Source organism: Paramisgurnus dabryanus, chromosome 23 (genome assembly GCF_030506205.2).
Source record: "Paramisgurnus dabryanus chromosome 23, PD_genome_1.1, whole genome shotgun sequence".
Taxonomy (NCBI): Eukaryota; Metazoa; Chordata; class Actinopteri; order Cypriniformes; family Cobitidae; genus Paramisgurnus; species Paramisgurnus dabryanus.
In genome coordinates, this window is record NC_133359.1 from 9,503,176 (window position 1) to 9,527,103 (window position 23,928).

General features: G+C 37.0%; 1 protein-coding gene across 10 annotated transcripts in view; it reads left to right on the forward strand.

Moving 5' to 3' along the window:
• cadps2 (Ca++-dependent secretion activator 2) overlaps positions 1-23,928 on the forward strand; it is a 158,087-nt gene that overhangs the window by 20,607 nt on the left and 113,552 nt on the right. For all 10 annotated transcript variants that reach the window (XM_065292022.2, XM_065292026.2, XM_065292025.2 and 7 more), the window contains exon 2: positions 14,872-14,985. In XM_065292022.2, coding sequence (XP_065148094.1) covers positions 14,872-14,985 — 114 coding nt within the window. The remainder of the gene's footprint in view (positions 1-14,871; positions 14,986-23,928) is intronic.

Consider the following 23,928-nt stretch of genomic DNA (forward strand, 5'->3'; position numbering starts at 1 on the left):
AACCTGTAGGGGGAGCAAAGAGCAATAAGTCTTAAGTGTTGCTTTAAAGCGTCCATAAACACACGCTGTTTCTGCGTATCTGATGTTAAGTTTTTCCGATAACGTACGAAAAAATTTGGAAGGAGGAGTTATTAGTTGCGGGAGGAGCGAGTCCGAGTCAACACTTTAGACCAGTGGTTCTCAAACTGGGGGCCAGCAAGATGGTGCCAGGGGGGCCCCACTTTTATGACATTTTATAAAATATAATTATTTATCATGAATTCTGTGTAATTAAACCTAAAAAATAAGGCTACTAACCAACAGCACTACTTTGTATAACTTAATATGTTTTGTTTAATTAAAATGTTAAATTTTAGATTTTTGTCATACATTTTTTTTGGGGGGGCGCCATACACAAGGGGGGGGGCATGCGGAAAAAGTTTGAGAACCACTGCTTTAGACAACACTGGATAACTTATGATTCACTACATGTTTGTGTCGTTGTTTATATAATATGCACTTACGCGCCTATTTCCAACATAACACAAAAGTCTTAATTACTGCATGCAACTCATGACCCGGTTGCGACTTTTCAATGAAATCCAATGTTAAACAAACACACACGCAAAACTCGCTTCTACCCCGGCTAAACAAACTATATCCATTGTTTCCATAATGCTGGCTTACTTCTCCTTACTGTACATCCAAAAACACACTTCTTCTTTCGTGCCATTGTTGAGTTTGATATAAAACAACACTCAAAAAAATTATTTTTAGACCTTGTCTAATTTACTTAAATGAAACAAGTTAATACAACACAATTTTTTATTTTTTTGTCTCAACCTATTTTTATTATGTTCAATCTGCTTAAATGTAAAAAAGTTACATGAACTCAATCATTTTATATTGGGACCACATTAATGATTTTTGTTGCTATTACTTACTGGGCCGTGAATCTGTATTTCCCAGCATGCTTTGCATGCAACTGCCTTTGGAGAGTAATTTTTTTAAATTAAGTGTTATTTTAGACATTTTTAGGTAAAGAGAAACACTTTATAGTGTTTAATGTTGGTTTATCTTATTGATTTAGAAGATTTTGTGTTATATTTTTACGAATTGTTTGGTTACCATCGTGCAGAAGAGTGGCGCTTGTGGTTAAGTTGTGGATGTGACATACATACTTATTTTAAAAAGCACTAACTGTGTTAATGACTGTTTGAAGATCAGTCTCTTTTCACATGTTCGTCCAATGTGTCATTAGCATGCTAACGTGTGCTTATGCTAATTAGTATTATACAGAAATTGACAATTGGTTTAACTAGACTTTTTTGCTTGAATGAACTTGTTTTGTTTTTGTTGAACAGACCAGAAATAATTGCGTGGAAAAGTTTTCCTTAACTGAATTTAGTTTATTGAACAAGATATTTTTATGACCAATATAAATATATTTATTAAGTTGGTGCAACAAAAGATTATTTGTTTAAATTAACTTATTGTATTCTTTTTGTACAAGCCTAATATAATTTCGTGGAAAAGTTTTCCTTAATTCAATTATGTTGATTGAACAAACAATTTTTTTGAGTGAAAGCTGTCGCGTGAAGTGATGCCTGTAACTTGGCTGTGACTCGGCTCTCGCGCTCCCGCTGATTGACGTGTGGCCATGGTTTTTCGGGGGAAGTGCCCATAAAAACAAGTGATACGTATAGCGTACTCCTGAAACCTCAGCAGTTCCCGTATTCGAAAAAACTTTAAGAAACTTGTACGAACCCTTGTGAAGTGCATTCGGCACAGAAATACTCTGTAACACGTCCACGTCTATGTTTAGCATGAGGAAACAAACAACTCTTAAACTGTGTTAATAAGTCAGAATGCATGAAATACAGTTGAACCCCCCCCCTTTAAGTGATAGACTGTGTCTGAGTTCACCATCAGGTTAACGTTTCTAAAGCTCATTGGTAAACAGACAAGTGCAGAACTCCAGAACACCTCATTCTCAATTATCAAGAAAAAATTGTCACAATAAACCAATATGCAGGTTTGGAAATAAGCAAGAAATATGCTAAAATCACAACGTGGGTGGGTGTATAAAACCCATACGCTCACGCGCAGCATGCAGCTTTTTATCGGCAGAGAGCAGAGAGGAGCTTCAGGGCAGCAGGAGTCGTGACAGACCTTTAGGACAGCGAGTTTCTCTGTGGTACCTTTCTCCTGCTATCATTCATAGCTCTTCTGAAGAGTCACAGTGCATTGCCGCGGGACAGAACTATAGTCACACATGACACAAGGTATCTGTGCTTTCACCATAGATTGCTGAAACACAATGGGAAAAAGTGGGAAAAGTGATAGTTTAACTGAGACTTGGAGTGGTTATTTAATTAAATTGGTACGACGGTGTATGGATTTACTCCAGTTTTTTTTTTTTTTGAGCTACAGTTTAAATCTGTCAAGTTTTTTCCTGTCAACATACAGAGAAAAGATGCTTGTGTCAGATTGATTGTCATGAGAATTTGATATAATAATGGAGCTAGCTGAAAGTTTAAGGTATTAATTGTTTACCTTTTAAACGTTCAATTTGTGTGACAGTTTTTTCTATGTTGGTTATTCCCCCACTATATTGTGTTGGTTGAGGCGCTTTCAGTCAGGCATTTGTGTGGGCTTCTATCATTTGTGTCTGGTTCTTATTCAGTCCTCAAGTGCTACTTTTCATTGTAGTGTCTCCATCAACTGCAATCTAATTCTGCCACTACTTAAAGACCCTCTTGTCCTTGAAGAATAGCCAAAGCGGATGTTTGTCTTTTGTTTTCTAACTTCAATATCATTTCAGTCTGTCACTTGCGTTGTGTGAATGTGTGTATTTCTTTCATATTTGCTGTCTCTTTTTCTTCCAGTGACTCAACTTTTCCTCACTTTAACCTCCTATTCACTCTTTGTTGTCTTTCATGCCCATATGAAAGCATCCACAAAAGTGTGTTCCAGCTGTGGAGGTCAAGTGGAGATCCTTTATTCCTTCAAATCTGCAAACTCCCATTGTTGGTAGATAAAATCAAGTCCTTTCTAATATTTTATATGTTTCAATTTCTAGTAATCGGAAGAAAACCCCTAATGACATATGTCATTTTCGATGTATTTTCTGTCAGCGTGAAAAAATGCTCAGGCTAGTTGACTGAACTGTTACTCTCCCGATCGGGCCAGTGTGGCACTGTCACAAAAGTTTACCATTTTCACATAAAATAAATATTTAAAGTACCCCTATTTTATTGCTAAAATAATGTTATTTTGTGTATTTGGTATAATACAATGTGTTTGCATGGTTTATGGTTAAAAACATTATTTTCCACTAGAGGTCGACCAATATGGCTGTTTCTCTGGCCGATGCCGATATTTAGAAATCAGGGCAGCAGATGGCCGATATGTTTGGCCGATTTTCTATTTGTACATAATAATTAAAATGTTCTCATCATTGATTCATCATAAAGTTAACATGGTAAATGTCTATGTTTTTTAGTTGAGACTGTTATTTAGGGCAAATCTTTCTAAACACATTTACATTCTCATTTCTGAGGCGCTATAAGTGAATGATGTGCTGACAGTGACGTCTTGTGAGTTTAGTGTTGGGACAGATCTGTTGTTTCAACCGTTCATTCAAACGAATCCGTTCAAAGGAGTCAGTTCGAGAATCGGACGTGCTGTGTTCTAATCCAGGCTGAGCAGCGCAAAACTGTAAACAAAGTGTTACTGTAACAACACGAAAAACATTTCCTCGGAGGATATGATTTGGTCTTCCGACCTTTCGCCATCGAGTCAGTTTTGTTTTGAGTAATAAAAGCAGGGAGACAGTTTAAAGACAAATTTTCGTGTGCTCTGCTCTCTCTGTCACGCAAACAAAACTCATCATCACTCATTAACCCTCTGGGGTCTAAGGGGTTTTTAGGGCCCTGGAGAAGTTTTGACCTGCACTGACATTTGTGCTTTTTTCAGTTGCTTAAAAACATAATAATGGCAAAAGTCTTATAACACTGCATTCAGCACAAACTGGGCTACTATATTATATGATTAACATGTATGTACATGTTTGTATTTTTGAGAGAAAAATGTTTATGCGTGGCTTTTGAAAAAGAAAAAAATTTAAGTGACTGATATAAGTCCACAAAACTCATTCTAAACATGTTTTCCCAAGACTTTTCAAAACAGGATCTAGTAGTCTAGAGTTTTTTCTTTAAAATGATGTGAAAATCATTCTGCTTACTCCTTTACATAACACAATATATTGATTTACAATTTCAAAGTCACTTTTTGGTTAGGAAGGCAATATGCAAGGAGGCTGGAAGCTCTTGAATAATCTGTGATTGACAGCTGAAGAACAAAACAATTGCATAATGAGCTGCATAATGAGCCTTTAGGCAGGAATGTGAAGATGCCATTATTGTTAAGTGTTTGTTTGTGAAAGCAACACAAAAGAAATGCCTTTACATGCATGATCCTGCGTTAAATAAACTTACTGTGCAGAGATATACGCGAATAAACTGGGTTTTAGATGTGTTTAGATGCGTCTTAATACAAAGTGCGTCAAATATGAGGCATTGTGTGTTTGTGTATGCGTTTGGCCGTTGATCGCGTCTGACGGAAGCACAAAGAAAACATAAGCGCATGGAGATAACTTTTATTTACTAGTCGAGAGTAACCAAGTAGATGTGATGTTTGCAATCGTCTTTTATAAGAATACCAAAAAGCGCGTCAAATGAGGCATCGTGTCTTTGTGTGTGCATTTGGACATCGCGTCACACAGACGAAGCACACACACTTGCATCTTTTATAAGAACACCACAAAGCGCCTCAAATATGAGGCATCGTGTGTTTGTGTGTGAGTTTGGACATCGCGTCACACAGACGAAGCACACACACTTGCATCTTTTATAAGAATACCACAAAGCGCGTCAAATATGAGGCATCGTGTCCATTGACTGTGTGGTTGACTAATGAATATGGATGATCTCTGCTCTTCTCTTCAATGGAGCGGGGCGTGGCTTATTATAGATAATGAAGCAACAGAAGAAAGACTGTACATCTCTCTCTTCTAATACAGTTAACAACGAATTACAATATTTGTTTTCGATTTCACTTACATCATTTAAAAGCAGACATTCGAAGCATCATGTAGACATTTATCTTTTGTTTGTATGACAAGTATTCGTTAAGTTACAGTTAATTTTTCTGACGTGTTTCTGAAAGGACTTCACGGAGGGAGAGAGAACAAAACGCGCATCATGTTTATTTTCTTAATTTTGCGAAAAGCACAACATTCTGTTTTTATTGGGAGTGGACAGAAAAAAACTAGACAATTTAACGTTTTAAATGATGTATAAATCATATCTGTATGTCAAAAATCAGCAGAGTTATCTAAGTCTCTTTGGGGAGTGATTGAAAAATAAAGAGTTTGTGGCGACCCCAGAGTGTTAATCACATGAAATGAGCCTAATCTTTGCACGGACAGTGCACCGCGAGACATAAGCCCGTCGCGCTGTTTTACTGGCTGCTTAATTTGCGTGATCCCGCCATCGTTTACTAAAGCTGTTTGTGAACAAGGCATGGCTGCACACACACGGGACGGAAGCGATCTGCTTGCGGCAAGAGGCAGCGTCACGAGTTCTACAACAACGCTTAGGTGCCCGCAGATGCGCCTGCCTATTAATCGGCCTAATTTTGCAGCAAAATCAGCCAAAGCCGATTTTTTTAAAATATGCCAAAAATCGGCCAATTAATCGGCCTGCCGATAAATCGGTCGACCTTTATTTTTAACATACCGTACATTTTTGTAGCTCGAGATTTCACTCTTTTCCTGAAACGCTGGATTTGAAATGCTCTGTGTCCCTGATTGGCCAGCTAATCTGTACATTCACATTGTGATTGGCTTGAATACCTCTGAAGTCAGACGGAAACTTGACGCCAGCCGGAAACGTGCATTGAGCCCTGTAATGTAAGGGTACATGCTAGTTTTTTTTTGGATATTTAAATGTAGAAATCTTCCATTATGCCTTTACTTTTACAGAAGTTTAAAGTTACAAGTGTTTCATGTTCACTTTAAAATATCCTCAACTTTGTCTCTGCTAGTGACTTAAACTTTCACTGTTGTCCTTCAGTATTTATAGAATCACAGACCGATCCAAATCACAACTTGAGTCATACAATGACAGGAAGCAGCTGAATAAACAATAAGTAGAAAGTTCTCTCCTGGCCTAAGGTCACCTACAAAACAGGGCGATGATGGCTTTCACATAGAAAACGAAAGTTCAGACTCTCAGGTTTTGTCCTCAAATATTAAGGTCATGCAACCACTACAAAGCTGTATGTTCAGGCACGCTTGTCTTTTGAGTGGCTGTTCAATGGCATTGAGTTTTCACTAATGGGCTTGAACAAAGACTTGTTGTGGAGGCAGGAGCAGCCATCAGGGTTGTTAGCATTGTGTATGCTGTTCAGTGATAAATGTCTGTAGCGTTTCTTCTCCATTAGCTCCCAATGATGCTTGTGGGAATCATGGTCTTGTATGCATACTCACACTCTCAATACACTTACTGTTTATTGCTCTCTCTCTTTCTCTCTTGCTCACATTGTCTTTTAATTTAAATGGAGGTGTTGGGAGTGTTTAATTGTATAGGAAAGCTCAAACACAAGCAGAGGCTTTTGAGAGTAAGTCGGTGGCTTTTGGGATTAATCATTTTTAATTTAAGGTCAAATTGTAGGAATAGTTAATCCAAATATTATTTACTTACATGAAAGCTTTAAATATAATTGTTTTTTTGGCGCTTATATATGTTCATTACACACATAATAAATTGATTACTAAAAAGGTACAAATATTCATAGTTGTTCCTCACAAACTTTCAACATTTCGATTACTTAAATAATATATGTGTGCTTTTTGAAACTTTGCAATTTTTAGCCCCATCCAAGATAACGACATAACAATAACACAACGTTTTTATATTAAAGGTAGGGTAACACATTTTGAAAAATGCTAACGGTAGCCGCCTAGCAATGAAATCCCGATCCCACCCTCAAGTCAAATCGCCATCCAAAGTCACGCCTCTTTCCAAACACATGAACACGCACCGATCAGACGGTCATGTCTCATTCAGCAGTGAGAAAACTTTGCAGTACAAAGTCGAATAACACTTCCATAATAACCAAACAACTGGTTTACATCAGAATTAGTTTAAGCACACGTTCGGTTGTGTAGACGTAGTAACTATATCGTTACGCTAATCCGTAAACGAACACAAATTTCATAAGCAACACAATGTTTCATCAAAGTACAATATCTGAATCCATCTCAGTACGAACATATCGCATACCTACCTTACCAAAATAAACAGTGCAACGACCCTTTCAGACCCTTTGCCTCCTGTAGCTGTTTCATCTCGTGGTAAAGCAGTAAAGTTACCGATGTTAATTTGGGTTTTTGCTCTTGCTGATCCAGTTTTTGCTGTTGTTGTTATAAAAGATGTCTTTCATTGTGTGCCTCTTGTGTAGGTTGTCAATTCAGCAGAAAAGTTTGCTGTTCTCACTGTTTACAGACAGGAGGTGAGCGCACGGTAATGCGCCGATGACGTATGGTGTCTGCGTGGACTCGCTGCGCGGTGGGCATTCAAATAACGCTTACGTAATTTTATGTCACATAAAATCAAGCATATGATGGCAGCAGTCTTTCAGGATTTTGTGTCAAAATGTGCAATTGTGACAATCATTGAAGTAGTTAAATTAATTAATATAAAAAATAAAGCTGTTAAACTTAAGCATTTGATCTGTCACACAACTTTAGATCCAACAGTCAAACAAGTGCTGCAGTGGTCTCTTTTGAGAGATTTTTCTTTTTAAAGAAAATCAACTGATTAACATGTTTAGGAGAGAGGGCACTGCGGTTTGCATGGACAATATCACCTGCAGTGCTAAACACATGCTTATCTTCTGTCTCTTTTGCTGTTTTTTTGCTGCTACAGTCACTTTGTTGCTGAATCGCATTCACTTGCTGGCACTAGAAGACGAAAATAAATGAAAATGTGCGTTTTGGTGGGAATGCGTACTGTAGATGGACATTATGTCAAGGAATGAGGACGTAGATAGTGTCAAAATAAAGATACCTCATTTTGATGTTTCATGTGTGGCATTGATGCTAGAAATACAATCAATGTATCGATTTCATATCGATTTATATCGATGTATCATTACACCCCGAGTCATAAGGTTGAACCTCAAGCTATATTTATAAATAGGGTAGGCTACTGTAATCTTTATTGTGTGTAATTTGCAGATTGATTGTAATTTGTTGTGTAGAAATGTTTTAACATATTATGTAAAGGGTTTCAGTACCACAATGTGCTTAGAGGCATGTTTGTTTAAGGAGTGGTAAGTGTGCATGTTTGATTTCCGGGAGGAGTGTATGTTTTGTGAAGGCATTGGAGTATAGAGTGACAGATGACCTTGTTCCTTAAAGGTTTTAAGTGTTTTTCTTTTGGTTTGAAATGCAGAAAAGCTCCCTATTTACTAAAAGATTCCTCTGAAATTGGTTTCCTGGAACTTAAAACAAAAGTGTGGCCGTGAGCCATGGTCAGTTTCTGTTTATCCAATCGGAACAATTTGAGGTATTTCTGCCTCCCAGTCATTTTGCACCTGTGTGGGGCTGCCAATATGTGGAAAGTTTGGTTTGTTACAATTTTTTTAATTTTCTGTAAAAAAATGTATCTGATCTAATTTTCCAACTCCAATATTATGCAAACACTCACACCTCATGTATTTCTAGTTACATTTGCATATTATGCAAAATTTCTTGCCTTAAAATACTTGGACATTGTTCTAGTCGAATTTGCATAGATTCAGCTAGTCAGGTTAGATGTAACCAGATTTGAATTTTTTTGTAAGAAAGCGAGACAGCTATTTGTTTCATTAGTGTTTCAGATTTAAACATTGTATAAGACGAAAGCTCAACACTTGCTGCAGCAGCATGCAGGCAGGTCTTTGGCAGCTGACTGTTGCCACGCGGTGGATGATGTTGCCATGACGATGTAAAAAGGGTTGTCAAGAACAGGGAGTGGCAAAGGCAAAACATCATCAGTGGAAGAATGTGATAAAGGGGATGAAAGGGAAAAACATTTTCTAGAATGAGAAACAAAACAATCTGTGCAAGGCACAAATTTGCGAAAGTAAACTAAAAAGTATAGTTTACATTTCTGTAGTAGTTTGTGCAGATGTGTACAGATATTTGGTTTGCTCTATTATGTTTTTTATGCATTGATTATGTTTTTGAATGTGTCTTATTTTCAAGGTTGATGGCGGCAGGAAAGTTGCACTACAGAAAAATTGTTAGGATAAAAATGCCCCCTTGTCTCTGTTAACCCATTAATCTAATTTGTTAAACATTTATTTCTGGAATACCTTCTCAATTGAATTACTCATCCCACTAATCGGACAACCTTGGCTGTTTTTTTCTTTACTTCAGTTGGTTTAACAGAACTTAATCTCCATTCGCCCATTTTGTACTCCAAAGCGAGTACAAAAAGCATCTGTGTATTTAGGTGGAAAATTTAGTACTTCATCCATGCAGGTGTTAAAGGGGCTGAATGTAAGTTATTACTTAAAAAAATCTTTAAGATAGAGTTTTCATTTGTATATTTATGAGGCAACCATAATGTAATAGAAAGAATGACACTTTGAGTGTCCTCCACGGTTGTCTCTATCAGCCTGTAGGCTCTTTTCTGTGTGGAGAAGTCGGGTCCGAATTGGCGCGAAATTCAAAATCGTCATGCGCGTGCTCGTATACCTGGGCGTTCAATATAGACGCGTACGGCGTCATTAGTAAACAGCGGCAATCGCTAGCATGTTTCAAATGGACTCTGTAGACGGAAAGAAGTGACCAACTTCCAGGACAATCCAGACACTCACGGAAACTCCTCGTAAGTTTAAAAAAAATCCTTATCTAGTGCGGCCAAAATAGTGCGTGACCGGCGTCGGGGAAAAGACAAGAGTAAACATTGTATTGGCATTTGATTCTTGGAGGGAGCTCCGGTCAGCGCTGGGTATGAAAACAGACCTTGAGCAGGTTTCCTTTTTACTGCAAAGGTATAGTTACAGGGCATCTGTAATATATTATATTATGTTATTGTTTTTGTGGTGTAATGCTAACGATAGCATTTATTTTGTGGTGTAATGCTGACGATAGCATGTAGCACAGGACCATTTCAAACGTTACTTTCTTATATGAATTATCTTTATTCAGAGCACGAGTGCATTAAGATTGTGAGTGTCGGGAGTGTGTTTTACAGTGTCGTGTTACAAAACTTTTAGAAGTAGACTTCTGTTGAAAATATAAAGTAGCACTGCAACATTTTGCTAAAATATGGTCTGTCAAACAATAACCTTACAGTACTGTAACTTTTCTTACATTTGTAAACATGCTGGTGAATCTCAATGAGCTGTCTGTGGTTGCTACGGCAACTCTGGTTGTTGTGGTCGTGCTCGTACGAGTGTGCCCACCGAGAACGAGCATGAGACTGGCTGCAGTTTCTATAACGGCCACTGGTGTCAGTAACGGTTAGAAATTTCTCAACTTACGGAGAGCACCTTTAATGTCTTTGATTTTGTTATGAAACTTTACATGCCTGATTAAGTTGCACCTGTCTACTGCATGTGCAATGCCAAAAAACACTATACTACTTACGAACAGTACTGCATGTGATTTGTAACCCAGATCCTTGTTATTAGATTTAAGTGCAGTTTGCTGGTGTCCACTTAAGTTCTGAAAACCACTTTTATATCAAACTGAATCAGACTCAACAAGTTATTAACAAAAACTCTTTAGCTTTCCTTTTAATCTGTTTGTTTTCTTCCATTTCTCCCTGTCGCTCACTGTATGTTGGTATGAGGATATCTAGAGCGAGGCACTCTTGAGACGGCTGAATTCTTTTGCAAATAGTACGGTTACTAAGAGAGACCTAAGAGAACTAAAGATGACAGATTCCTGCTGAATGAGCTCACGAAAAGACAAGGTTGAATTTATTGAAACAGAAAGTCACGAGGAACTGAATAACTGATTGAAAATGAGTCGACAGTATTTAGGGCTGTTAAGGTTATGAAATGTGGCTGATGGTTAATTGTCTAATGAATTGTGACGATTATGACTATTAATTGTCTGTTTTATTGCTTTGACACGTAATTATCATACAATTTTTGTTTGTTCATGAAATATTGTTATAATTATTAAACTAAATATTTTGCAAGGTTTAGCTGGCAGTAAATATTAATACACATAACACACATTTAAAAGTAATTGTTAAATGGATATATCTTTCAAAAACTGAAAATTCTTCATAAGAAATAAGCACAATAAAGTGTCTGGAAAATAACTGAAAATAAAAATCCAATCAAAATAAGCTGACTATGCCAGAACAGGCCTTAAAAAATAGCCAATCCTACTAAGATCATATAGACCCTTTTACAGCTCACGTGATCAAATAGCCTGCGCGCGCATTTGGGCAACGGAAGAAGTGTTATTCCCCATTGGTTCTAACGTGGTAGCAACTCAGAACGTTTATTAAAACGGTTTCCCAGCATCAAATTGTCTGGTTGTTGCGTTTGGTTGCTCAAATATAATATACTAATATACGTATATATGTATCTGGCAACTTTATTTTTGGCCATCTGCTAACGTCTTCTATCCACTCCACTATAGTACACGGATCTGGTAGCTGTGTTGAAAATGTTGATAAAGTCAACTTTTTTAAAATAACTTACTGTTTGTGTTGCTTCACTGCTGATTCTTACGATACTTCCGTTGCCTAAATGCGCGCGCATACGCTGCCACGTCATCATTGTGTACAAAAAAATCACTTCCTTACAGATCCTTAAGAAGCATCCGTCATTTCCCTAAATTTGGAATTCCTGTCTTAAAAATGAATATTTTACCTGGCAGTTCATACAGCTTATCAAATTTGTTTCAATGCTGTTTTTTCCTCTTTAGTGAATTGCTTTGCAATGTATTGCGTTACACCAGGGTTATTCAAATCTTACCCTGGAGGCCCGGAGCACTGCAGAGTTTAGCTCCAACCCTGATCAATCACACCTGATAAAGCTAGTCAAGGTCTTCATGATCGCTAGACAATTACAGGTGGGTAAGTTTGATTAGGGTTGGAGCTAAACTCTGCAGTGCTCCGGCCCTCCAGGGTAAGATTTGAATAGCCCTGCGTTACACTGTTAGTTAAGGAGCTGCAGCTCCCCCTTGTGTTTTTTTGAGAGATATGCAATCATTGCGGTGATCTGAAATCATCGCGATGAGGTCTAACAATCGCGATGAGACGATTAATTAATCATTGTGACAGCCCTAACAGCATGACATGGAGGAGATCGAACTCTTCTCAGGGGGCATACACATTAAAAGTGGTATTAAAAAAGTACCAGGTACTAGACACGTGTACACAATGGTAAACTTTCCAAAAGTGAGCCATACAGAGCTGTACTATGCAATGGAAAGTGTCATTAGTGAGAATACTAAAAGTCTTTACAGCATCTTGGTCACGGCTTTGCATTTAAAGCCAGTTCATCTTATATTGTACAAATGCCGACCTTGAGCTGAGCGTGTTTTATGCCCCAAGAATCATTTGTGTTTCTACTCTTTACTAAAGTGATGTAGTATAGCAATTATAAACACCTGAACCTCATGTAGCCTCTGTGAATTGAGACTTTACATATAAACAAATCTTTGTCCCAGTATGTCCACTACACCCACTTAAACTGTGTATAAATACGCAGGAGAAACCATACAATGACACACATACAGTTTCCTGGAGAGGGCTTACTAAAGAGTCCCTTAATAAAATGCATGTTTGAGCTGCCTTAATTTGAAAACATCATGCATTGACATAACTTTACATATATCAGTGCTGTTGTTTTGTCTCAAGATGCACACCTGTCATGTTTTTTCTTAAGTTTGCTTGTAAAAATTACCTAAATGTTGTATTATGAAGAAGGCTTTGTCCTGGATTAATCTAAGCCTGATAACTGCCCCATTGTGCTTACAATAACCTTGTGTATATCGACATTGTGGTTGTGTTTTTGTGTTAAGCAGTGATGGTTTATATGAGAGGAGGAGTATGCCAATAGCTTGCTTTTGTGTTTAGCTGCCCAACAGTTCCTTATGTTTCAGAATTCCCAGCCTAACACAAGGTCTCTGCCAAAGCCTGTTTTTTCAAATGGTTATCTTGGATTGCCGTTTTTGATGACTCACAACTGTGATTATGACTAAGAAAAGCAGGTAATGGCTGTGATTGCCAAAGCAGCCAAAAAAAAAAAAAACAATTCCACCCCCTTCCCCCCTTTGGGCAAATTGATTGGAAATAAACCAAAGAGAAGCAATCAAAGGACACAACCAATGTTTTATTACAAAATTTTTAAAATGGCTGTTTATAAAGATTTATCCTCTAAAATGAATTCTGATGTTCGTGCAACAGCCTTGGAACCAAATAAAGTACTGTTATAAGAAGACAACACAATGTTTGCAAACGTAATAGTTGTAGTTATGAAAAGCCATTTCATGTACTTCAGTAGTGAGTTAAGGGTATAGAGTTATATAAAATAGCAGGAGATGACATTGAAAGGGTAACTTGATTATCATTTCCTTTTTTCAAGGGACACTCCACTTTTTTGAAAAGATATTTGATTTTCAATGTTTTGGAATCCATTCAGCTGATCTCCGGGTCTGGCGCTACTACTTTTAGCATAGCTTAGCATAATCCATTGAATCTGATTAGACCATTAGCATCACGCTAAAAAATAACCAAAGAGTTTCGATATTTTTACATTTATTATTTAAAACTTGATTCTTCTGTAGTTCTGTAATGTTATTATGCAGCACCCTTAAATAGTCCCCTTGATTACTTTTAATAGTAGGGGACTATTTTTGGGCACTGCGTAATATCATTGCGCCTGCTGCAGCCATGGTACGGCAGCAAAGTCCTTGATTATTACACCGGAATGAGAGTATAGTTTCTAGACATAACGGACTAGAAAATGCTCATTTACATTTTACGTCAGTCTTAGCACACGATGTAACTTCAGAAGAGTCAAGTTTTAAATAAGAAAAATATCAAAACTCTTTAGTCATGTTTGAGGGCAATGCTAATGGTCTAATCAGATTCAATGGATTGTGCTAAGCTATGCTAAAAGTGGTACCGCCAGACCCAGAGATCAGCTGAATGAATTCCAAAATGGTAAAAATCAAATGTTTCACTCGATGGGAGCTGGAAAATGAGCCTATTTTCAAAAAAAGTGGAGTGATCCTTTAACTTTAGTTAGTGTGTAATGAACAGACTGTTTTCGGCCTGAATAATAACAACATGTCCGGTTTATTGGATTGCATAGAACATGTTTATGTACTTCTGAGCACTTTTTTAAGATGTCAAATATATCTGGTCTCCTCGGAGTACATATGTGAAGTTTTAGCTCTAGATAATTTATTATAGCATGTTAAAAATGCCACTTTGTAAGTGTGAGCAAAAATGTGTCATTTTTGGGTGCGTCCTTTAAAATGCAAATGAGCTGATCTCTGCACTAAATGGCGTGGTTGGATAGTGCAGATTAAGGGGCGGTATTATCCCCTTCTGACATCACAAGGGGAGACAAATTTCAATGACCTATTTTTTCACATGCTTGCAGAGAATGGTTTACCAAAACTAAGTTACTGGCTTTATCTTTTTCACATTTTCTAGGTTGATAGAAGAACTGGGGACACAATTCTACCACTTAAATTTGGAAAGTCAGATTTTCCCAATATGGCCCCTTTAAATGAGAAGTGACACCAGAATTACACATAGTGATTGACTCCTTATGTCTCTTTTTTTCTTTTCCCAGCTCAACAAGCAGCAGTTACAGGTGGTAAAGGAACGTTTCCAGGCCTTCCTGAAAGGAGAAACTCAGATTGTGGCAGACGAGGCTTTCTGCAACGCTGTTCGCAGTTACTATGAGGCAAGACTCTATGATCTCTCTTTACAAATACACACCGCTTGGCAATTAGGCTGTGGCTAAAATGTTAAAGGGATAGTTTACCTCAAAATAAAAATTCTGTCATAATTTACTCATCCTCATGTTTTTCTTAACCTGTATGAATTTCTTTTTTCTGATGAACACAAAAGAAGATATTTTGAGAAATGATGGTAAATACACAGCAGTAAGTGACCATAGACTTCCATAGTAGGAAAAATATATTTTGGAAGTATTGTAATAAATGATGAAGAAAATGTTTTGATAAATGATGGTAAGCACACAGTTGATGGTACCCATTAAATTCCATCATATTTTTTATTCCTACTATGGAAGTCAATGGTCACATCTGCTGTGTGTTTACCATCATTTCTCAAAATATCTTCATTTGTGTTCATCAGAAAAAAGAAATTCATACAGGTTTAGAACAACATGAGGATGAGTAAATTATGACAAAATTTTCATTTTAAGGTGAACTATCCCTTTAATGAAGGCTGTAGTGTGACCTTTCATTTTGCCAATTTATGTTTGCAGAATTATCATCTTCAATGTGATTTGTAACAGTCCTGTAGTTAGGTCTTGTATTGTACACCTGCATTTGTACTGTAGGTAGATGCACAGGCTTCAGATCAAATCTTTATTTCATAATTTCATATTCATAAGTTTAATCTTCTTTAGGAAATACACAGAAGACAAGGCTGTGAACAAAACTAAAACCAAAACTACTTATAAAAACAACCCCATTAGCATTTTCGCTCCTGGTTGTTTGTGTAGAACAGCACAGATTTGTTTTTGTCAAAAGCATTACAGTATTTCCAGTTTGGGAAATAAACTAAGCTACAACAAACATGTTTTATGGCAGAGCTGTCTGGTTATTCACATGCTTCAATTCTCTAACATGAGGATGAATCTTTATAATAAACAAGGTGAAGGAAATTCATTTTTCGAGAGCCCTTTGCCACCTTATAGTTTATTGAATATGTCCGAAATTTCTCTGGTCTCTTGTGAATTCTTTATGCGATGTGCCGTTCGAGTGGGCTTTAATCTGGCCTGTACCCTGGTGTGTTTTTTTTCACACACCACACTTTAGTTATGTCTTTTATAATTGTACAATGACGAGTTGTGCAACCTTTCCAATGAACTGGTACAGATGGCCCAATGAATAATATCAAATCAAATATCTCTTCTTTCAAATCAGTATTGTTACCTTCCTTGTCTCTTATTATAAACAACTTCCTCTTTTAGTGTTTGTTCATCTTTCTTGCAGCACTTTCTCTGTCTCTCTCTTAAATAGTTTCTATTTTTTATCAGGATGTGCCTATTATGTGCTAATAGGATCATCATATCAGTTGACTCTTTAGTCTTTTAATTAGACTAGATGGCACTCAACTCTTTGACGTTACTTCTGATAGTCTCATGCAGATGTGGAGGACCAGCTTAGCTGATCAAAGTTTCATATTGTCATGCATTGGCCAGTTTGCACATATAGAAATATTTTTTTATTTTTTTAAGCATACAGTACATCACTAGGGGCACGTGTCCAGCTGTAGGGGTTTTGGGAATCAAAAACGGGTCGAAAACGGTGGTGTAGTGTAAATGAAAGGCGTAAACGTAGCAAAAGTAACGCGCTTTAAAGGATACACGCATTAATGTAAACATAGCCTATGTTTATAGTTGATGCGTCTGCAAGGGCGCGTTGGTGCACGCGGCAAAATGACATCAGCGCGGAATGGGCGGTCCTGCGCGCGGGACAATAAACAAAGCTTAAGCCAATCAGAGCAGAGCTTCAACATTATTATTCATGGCTTTTCCAAATAAGGTAATAATAGGCCAGATAATTTGAAGGGCAAATCCTAGGGTTGTAAATGGACATCTAAAAACGTTTTTGGATAATTTTGCACTTAATAAAGCCACATACTTTTTATGTAGATATAAAAGAACACATTTAAAAAGTGAAGTCCAAATGAAGTCTTTAGCTACACATATTACTTATGATAAATAAATGTTGTGGTGGGAAATGTACAAAATATTTTCATGGAACATGATCTTTACTTGGCATAAAAAATCGAATCAAAAATAAAAAACATTGTTGGTTGTTTTTTATATACCCGTGCGACTTATGACTTATGGTTTTGTGGTCCAGGGGCACATTTTAATGATTTGTGCGTCCCTTATGTCTAATGCATCTTTATAAACTACAGTAGATGCTTTATATTGTTATATGCTGTTTCTCATACCTAAAGCCACTGTCTACAATGCTTGCTTATTGATTTATTTTCTTACTCATTTAAGATTTTGGCATCCAGAATGTAGGCGGTTTCAAAAATGAAAGACTAATTTAAAACTAATTAACATTTTGCCAATGGTTGTCACTTAAATTTCTCACGCAGGGAGAAATGTTTTTTTTTTAAGCTTATGAAATGCAGTTATGCAGAATGATGAAACCGAGCTTTATCATCTGCAGTTCTTTGGACGCTTTTACCTTATGAAGTCAATAGCTGTGTGTTTGTATGTGCATATAAATAATGCATATTCTTTTACATCTTTAACACAATGCTTGCTCTTGTGTGTGTCCAGCAGGCTTGTGCAAAGGATTGTGGTATTGACAGGAGCAAGAAATTTATGCAAATGAGCCCTGTGGTAGTCGTGGCCTAATAGTAAGAGTCTTGTAACCCAAATGTTACTGGTTTGAGTCTTGCGGCACATTTTCCCAATTACTTTCCGGGTGCAGGTACAGTACGTGTGTTTACTATGGGGTGGCATTTTGGATGAGGTCACTTTTTGACTATGGGCCACCATACTTGACAAACACAATGGGGTTTTAAAAGCAATCATCATGTACACCCATTGAAAACCAACAACCTTGCTGTTTTAATATTTAACATACACACCATCAAAGCAGCAAACCTCTAAAAGTTTTAAACAGAGTTGTTATGCATAAGCGGATAGGATAAAGTACAGTATCGAGGTAAAGTCACAGAATCGTGCATCCTACATTATCCCGCCTATAGCTTCATAGTCTCTGGAGATTTGCCATACCGCTCTGGACTGTTTGATAGTTTAAACTTTCGCATTATGAAACACTAAGTGCCTCAGTCAAGGTTTAAAAGTCATATAAATGTCCACTTTGCTGGCAGCTAGAAACGAGGTGTGTATTAAAAGTGTCAGTGAGGGTAAATTTACCTGTCCAATCTTCCATTGTGTTTCCATTCCCAGTCTAGTTGTGCATGGGCAATATACTGCACATGCAACTTAAAAGCACTTGTAAAATGAGTCTTCCTTATTGGCTTGTGCGTAATGTTTTCCACAGATGCATATTTCATTCTGAATGCACACCGTTTCCTTTCATTGTTCTGTGTCTTAATAGTCTTTACTTCATTATGAGTGCACTACACTGTAGGCTGAAATTAATGCATTTAGTTATTCTGTAACTCACATCTCTCGAGGCCGTTGTGAACTTTAGTGAGGCAACAGAATGCTGCAATTTTTCAGACAATTAGCGTAACCTCTGATCATTGCCAAGCCAGGACTGAGGGTCATCTCCAAATATACACACAGTGTACAGCTCATTTTTTATGAGGACAAAACAGGTTACTAAGCAACCTGTTGCTTCTGAAAGTTTAGGGAACAAAGAGATTAGACATATTGGTAGCACATTATTTTACAGTACCTGTACTTACCTTGTCTATGTATGGTAAATACCATTTAATAACCATGTAGATACTCAAAATAAAGTTCCGCACATTAATTTGTAAGTACAACATATTCCCCATGTACATGTATGTACAAGGTAAGTACACGTACTGTAAATACCTTCATGTGACATGAATTCACAGTGAACTGTGGAATGCAGCAAAATGTTTCGGGTCAGTTTTCGTTTCTGGTCTGAAAGGAAAAGAGCAGTGTGACTGCACCCTATCTCTAATGAATGATACATAATGTACTGTAGTACACATGTACTATATGATAGCATATGAAGAGATTGGTTCCAAAACGCGATAAACACCTTTTTTTTACTAGTTTCCGCCAAAATCAGTATTGTATCAGGTTAGTATTAAAAAGTAAATTCTTAGTTTTACGCAACATCCAATATCTGCTGTGTTATACTGTCATCTTTTCCCAAAACGCGATAAACGCCAGTCCTCCTTCTCTGCAGAATGCAATAAATCCGCTCAACAAATCTTCTACTTTGTACTTCGTGATCAACAAACAAACAAAAACAAAATAATACTTTTGTTGGTCTGTCATAGAGAAGAAACGTAAGCCATCAAAATCGAATAATTTATGCGAGAGGCACTCGGGAGACGTAAAAATGCCGGATGTTGCTTGTTCTCCTGACAGCATCAAGCTTCTGTCATGCTAACACATTGACCGCAGGGGATCTTATGAAAACTTTCCATTGTTTTACTCGAATCCAACGAAAATTGAGCTGGACCAAAACATTTTACAGCTGATCGCTGTCAAAAAAGTTCAGTGATGATGACGTCCCAACAGCAGTACAGTGTTCTTAATATGACAAAGTAAGTGTTTTGATTAATGCTATTAATGCTTATTTTTTTTAATCAGTGTATCCCACTAGTCAACTAAATGAATATAACATGGCAAAGATGAATGCACGTTAATATATTGATTAAATAGATTAATAGCATTTTGAAAAAAAAGTTGTTTTTTATAATAAATCTTTAAAAATAAAATTATGGATATGGATTTTTTATTTTTTATAACCTAAAACTGCTATGTGAAAGTTTGTAATAGAAAATGGTGGATTTCATTTTGTCACTTTCTTGGTATAGAACAGTGGTTCCCAAACTTTTTCAGCGTGTGGCCCTCCTTGTGTACGGTGTATTCCTTCGCGGCCCCCCAAACAAAATTTGTGACAAAAAACTGTTCTTAAACTCAACATTTTAATAAAAAACATTAAATTATACAAAAAGTAGTGCTTTTGGTTAGTAGCCTAATTTTTTTAGGTTCAATTACACAAAATTCCTGATAAATTAATGTATTTCATAAAATGTCATAAAACTGGGGCCCCCCTGGCACCATCTCGCGGCCCCCCTGGGGGCCCCGGCCCCAAGTTTGAAAACCACTGGCATAGAAAACCCGTCTTTACCAAAATTAGTCAAAACCAAACTCTTTATATTCGGATGGAAAGCAGTTTCAAAGCAGTTTCAGTATAATTTATTACGTAATAATTTCTTTTTTTTTCTGTATTATGTTCTGTATTATGCATCATGCTGTGCATAAATTAAAAAAAAAAACTTTAAAATTGATTTGAATTAATTCAGGCCCTGAGAAAAGGAAACACATGAACCAAAAAGTTGCTCTTAAAATAATTATACAATAATATGAGTGTTGTTATGCTGTGAGCTGTTTTTCTCACTCAGTCTCACAGCTTGCATAAAGCTAGGTAAACTGACAAGTTACATGCAAGAGTGTAAGAGGTTCTACTTTTGTGTTATGATGTATTTTGAAATATCTTGTTTTAAAATTCACTAAATAATGTAATCTCTCTTCTCAGATGCGAAGAAGAGCTTTTTTGTCTATTATCGCTTCTAATTTACAGTGTGACAACTGTAATAACTTAATAACATTTGCTGAAGTCCTAGTGGTATTAAGTAGTCATATATATTGTTTACACCAACCTTTTCATATTTCTGACGGACTTACATGGTTTGTCTGTTTGACGTGATTACACTCTAAAAACAAACGGTGCTTAATAGCACTAAAAGTGGTTCACTGGCTCGTAATCATACGAGAACCTTTTTAAGTACCATAAAGCACCTATGTAGTACCTGTGTAGAACCATATTGTGCTATATAGAATCATATCTAGTGCCCATATCACCCCCGGATGGTTCTTCATAGGTGCTTTATAGGTGCTATATACAGTAGCATGAAAAATGGTTCCCCTATGATTACGAGCTTTTAGTGCTATAGCACCAATTTTTTTTGGAGTGTACCTTTTTTATTTAACCTGGGCAACTACTAATTCAAAACTTGTAATTAAAGTAAACAGAGCTATTTTCCCTAAAGCACACTAGATTTTGATTGTATCAGTGAGATACAGAGGATCACATCTTTGTGGGCTCTAAAACCATTTAAGAAAAATCCAATAAAACACTCAAGGGTTCCCATGCTTTTCTTAAGATGGCATTTTCTCCAACCACCAAAAATGATGAAATAGTGCTTGCATCATATAAAAGTAGCTGTCATGTACATAGTGCAGACATAACTCTCATTAATGTGTCAGTCAAACAGGAGCTGCCGGCCACCACATCTCACTGATTATGACAGAATGTGTCATGAATTAAAGATTGAGAATTAGTCCCTGCAGATGTCCTGTTCTGTGTTGAGATATTTTTAGGAGGTCAGCTGGAGGTGGAAGACATTGTAGAGCTCTTGCATAGCTTAAAGTGTAGAGGTCAGCCACGCAAGAATTCAAGGACCTGTAGCTATCAATGTATACATTATTTTACACAGTTACGCTGTGAAAGTTAAGAGAGACGGCAGTTTTTCCGTGAGTGGGTTTTAGCGCAGACAGGGGACATGCCCCCACCCCTTCAATGCAGAGAATGCTGCAATCATTTCAAGACTTTGAAAACTTTTCCATCGTTCAATTTTGTTTGGATAGTTTTAACACATTTTTCTGTGTGTGACAAACTCGGAACACATTTAAAAGTGACATAGAATGACTGAATGGGGTATTTATCCTTGTTCTGTGATGTGGCATGTAGACAAAATGTTTTTGGGGGGGGGTCAGTAATGCCTTAGAAGCTTCCTAAAAACCTCTCTCAGATAGCTCTATTAGGGTGGGGGATTTTAAACAAGTGGTTTTGCACCTATTTGGCTCCCCCTACTGGCTTAACTTCCAATCTCATTACTGATTGGCTGACTTTGCTGCCACTCAAAAAAATGTAGCCAATTATTTTAAAGTGGAGGGGCAGTGACAGAGGCGTCATGCCCATTCAAACTGAGGGGGCACCTGCCCCCTTGGTTTTTTTGAGCCAATGGATTTTGCATCCAACCTCTAAATCAAATAAGCGTCCATTAATCTGTTATTTGACTTTTAATCTGTTAATATGCACAATATTATACATTCTGTGCTGCATCCTTGTCACTTTTCGGAGATTTTCGCCGTTTTGATCGTGTTTTGATCATGTTACATTACTTTTATTCTGGCGGCAGCTGGCGCTGCAGTCAGAGCGCAGCCGCAGACGTCATCAGTGTCTGGGCGCGCTCACGAGCTCTCTGAAGTTGCTGGCTTGCTGCTGCATTTGGCTATCTGAGGAATTAAAACGTGTTAGAAACGCTCACAACATTTCCAAACCCCAGTACGGTAATGTGCGGTTAACCTTCTCTGTGTAGAAAATGTATGGTTTTAAATGTGACCGTCTCAACGTTATATTAGTAGAGATTCATCTTCTTGGCACAACGCCAAAGTTCGCCAAAGTTCACGCGGGCGCGGAATCTCACATGCTCACATGAGGTAAAATTTAATGCAAAAATCCGTTCCTCTAATAATTGTATCTAAACATATTTTTTAAAATCATTATTGAACATTAAAATCAATCACGTGGCTATAGCTGATGTCATTTTCGTTGTTTATATACTTTATGGATTTAAAATTACATAAATTTTATATGATAATGTAGTTGTTGTGCAAAATGCATTAATGACACAATTAAACAAGCCATTAAGACTTAAATAAAACATGCCGTTTCAGATGTGAATATGATGCAAATGTGTCATTATTCCGATTGAATAGTATTTGATATGAAAGTTAGTCATCACTTTTATTTTGGAGGTTTTTGCATGAAAGCAGGGGTTTTCAGATTGTTAGAAATGTAAGTGCCATGGAAAAGACTGAAAGCTCTATAATATTTCGTTTGATGTCTGTGTATACACAAATTTCTGGGAGCTGTTGACACTGTGCCCCCTTAAAAAAAATTGGTGCATGACGCCCCTGGGCAGTGAGATGCCTGTGATGTCATAAGCATCAGTTTTTCAGATTGGGCCGTTTTCTGGCTGACATTTTTAAAAGAGGAATTTCTATGAGACTGAGATGTTTAGCATGTTTAGCACTTTTTGTATGTTAGTGAATGCGGGTAGACTACCGTTATTCAACAAAGACAAGGTAAAAATGTTTTTTTTATTCTCTGTCCCCTTTAATATCTGACTTTACAGGGACTTTAGAAATATTAGTAAACTTTTAGTTTGAATTTGAAGTCTCAAGGCTTGTTTATGTGAAAAGTTATGCTGCTTTTAATAAGAACTATTTCCCATGGCCCGTTTATTATTTCCCAAAAGCCTGTTTCCCTAAAAACAACCTGAAAGATTTGTAGAAGTTGCTTATTGTTTGTGCTAGATAAGGACAGATAAAGTGCTGTTTGGCACTTGCTATTTGCAAGTTAAGCTGCTCTGTTCTGACACTAAGCTCAGCAATGCAGCCATTCAGAATACACTTCCTATTATTTCCCTCTGAGGACCTGTCAAATAATCATCAATTATAATACCAGAGCTATTGTGTGTGAAAAGAAGAGCTGTCATTTTTCTTCTGTCCTCAACCATTTTCATTTATCGACTGCCAGCTTTTCATTGACGCAATGTCAATATGTTGCCATAGTGCTGTTATCGTTCTTGTCCCGTTATAACCTAATAACATTTAGTAGTCATGATTCTTTTGGGCCGCTGGTGGGTTAATGGTCATAGATAAGTGTTACTAAGATCAGTCCTCCTCTTGAATTACAATTTTATTGATATTTTACTTTTGACATTTCAAAAAAATCTAAATATCATACATTTGCAATGAAAGTGAAAACATCCCCACAAATAATAGAAAGCGCGACCTGAGGGACCAGAATATCACTGACATTTTGAAATGGGCTATAGAGTGAACTACAGGTGAACACAACATTTATGAATTTTAAAG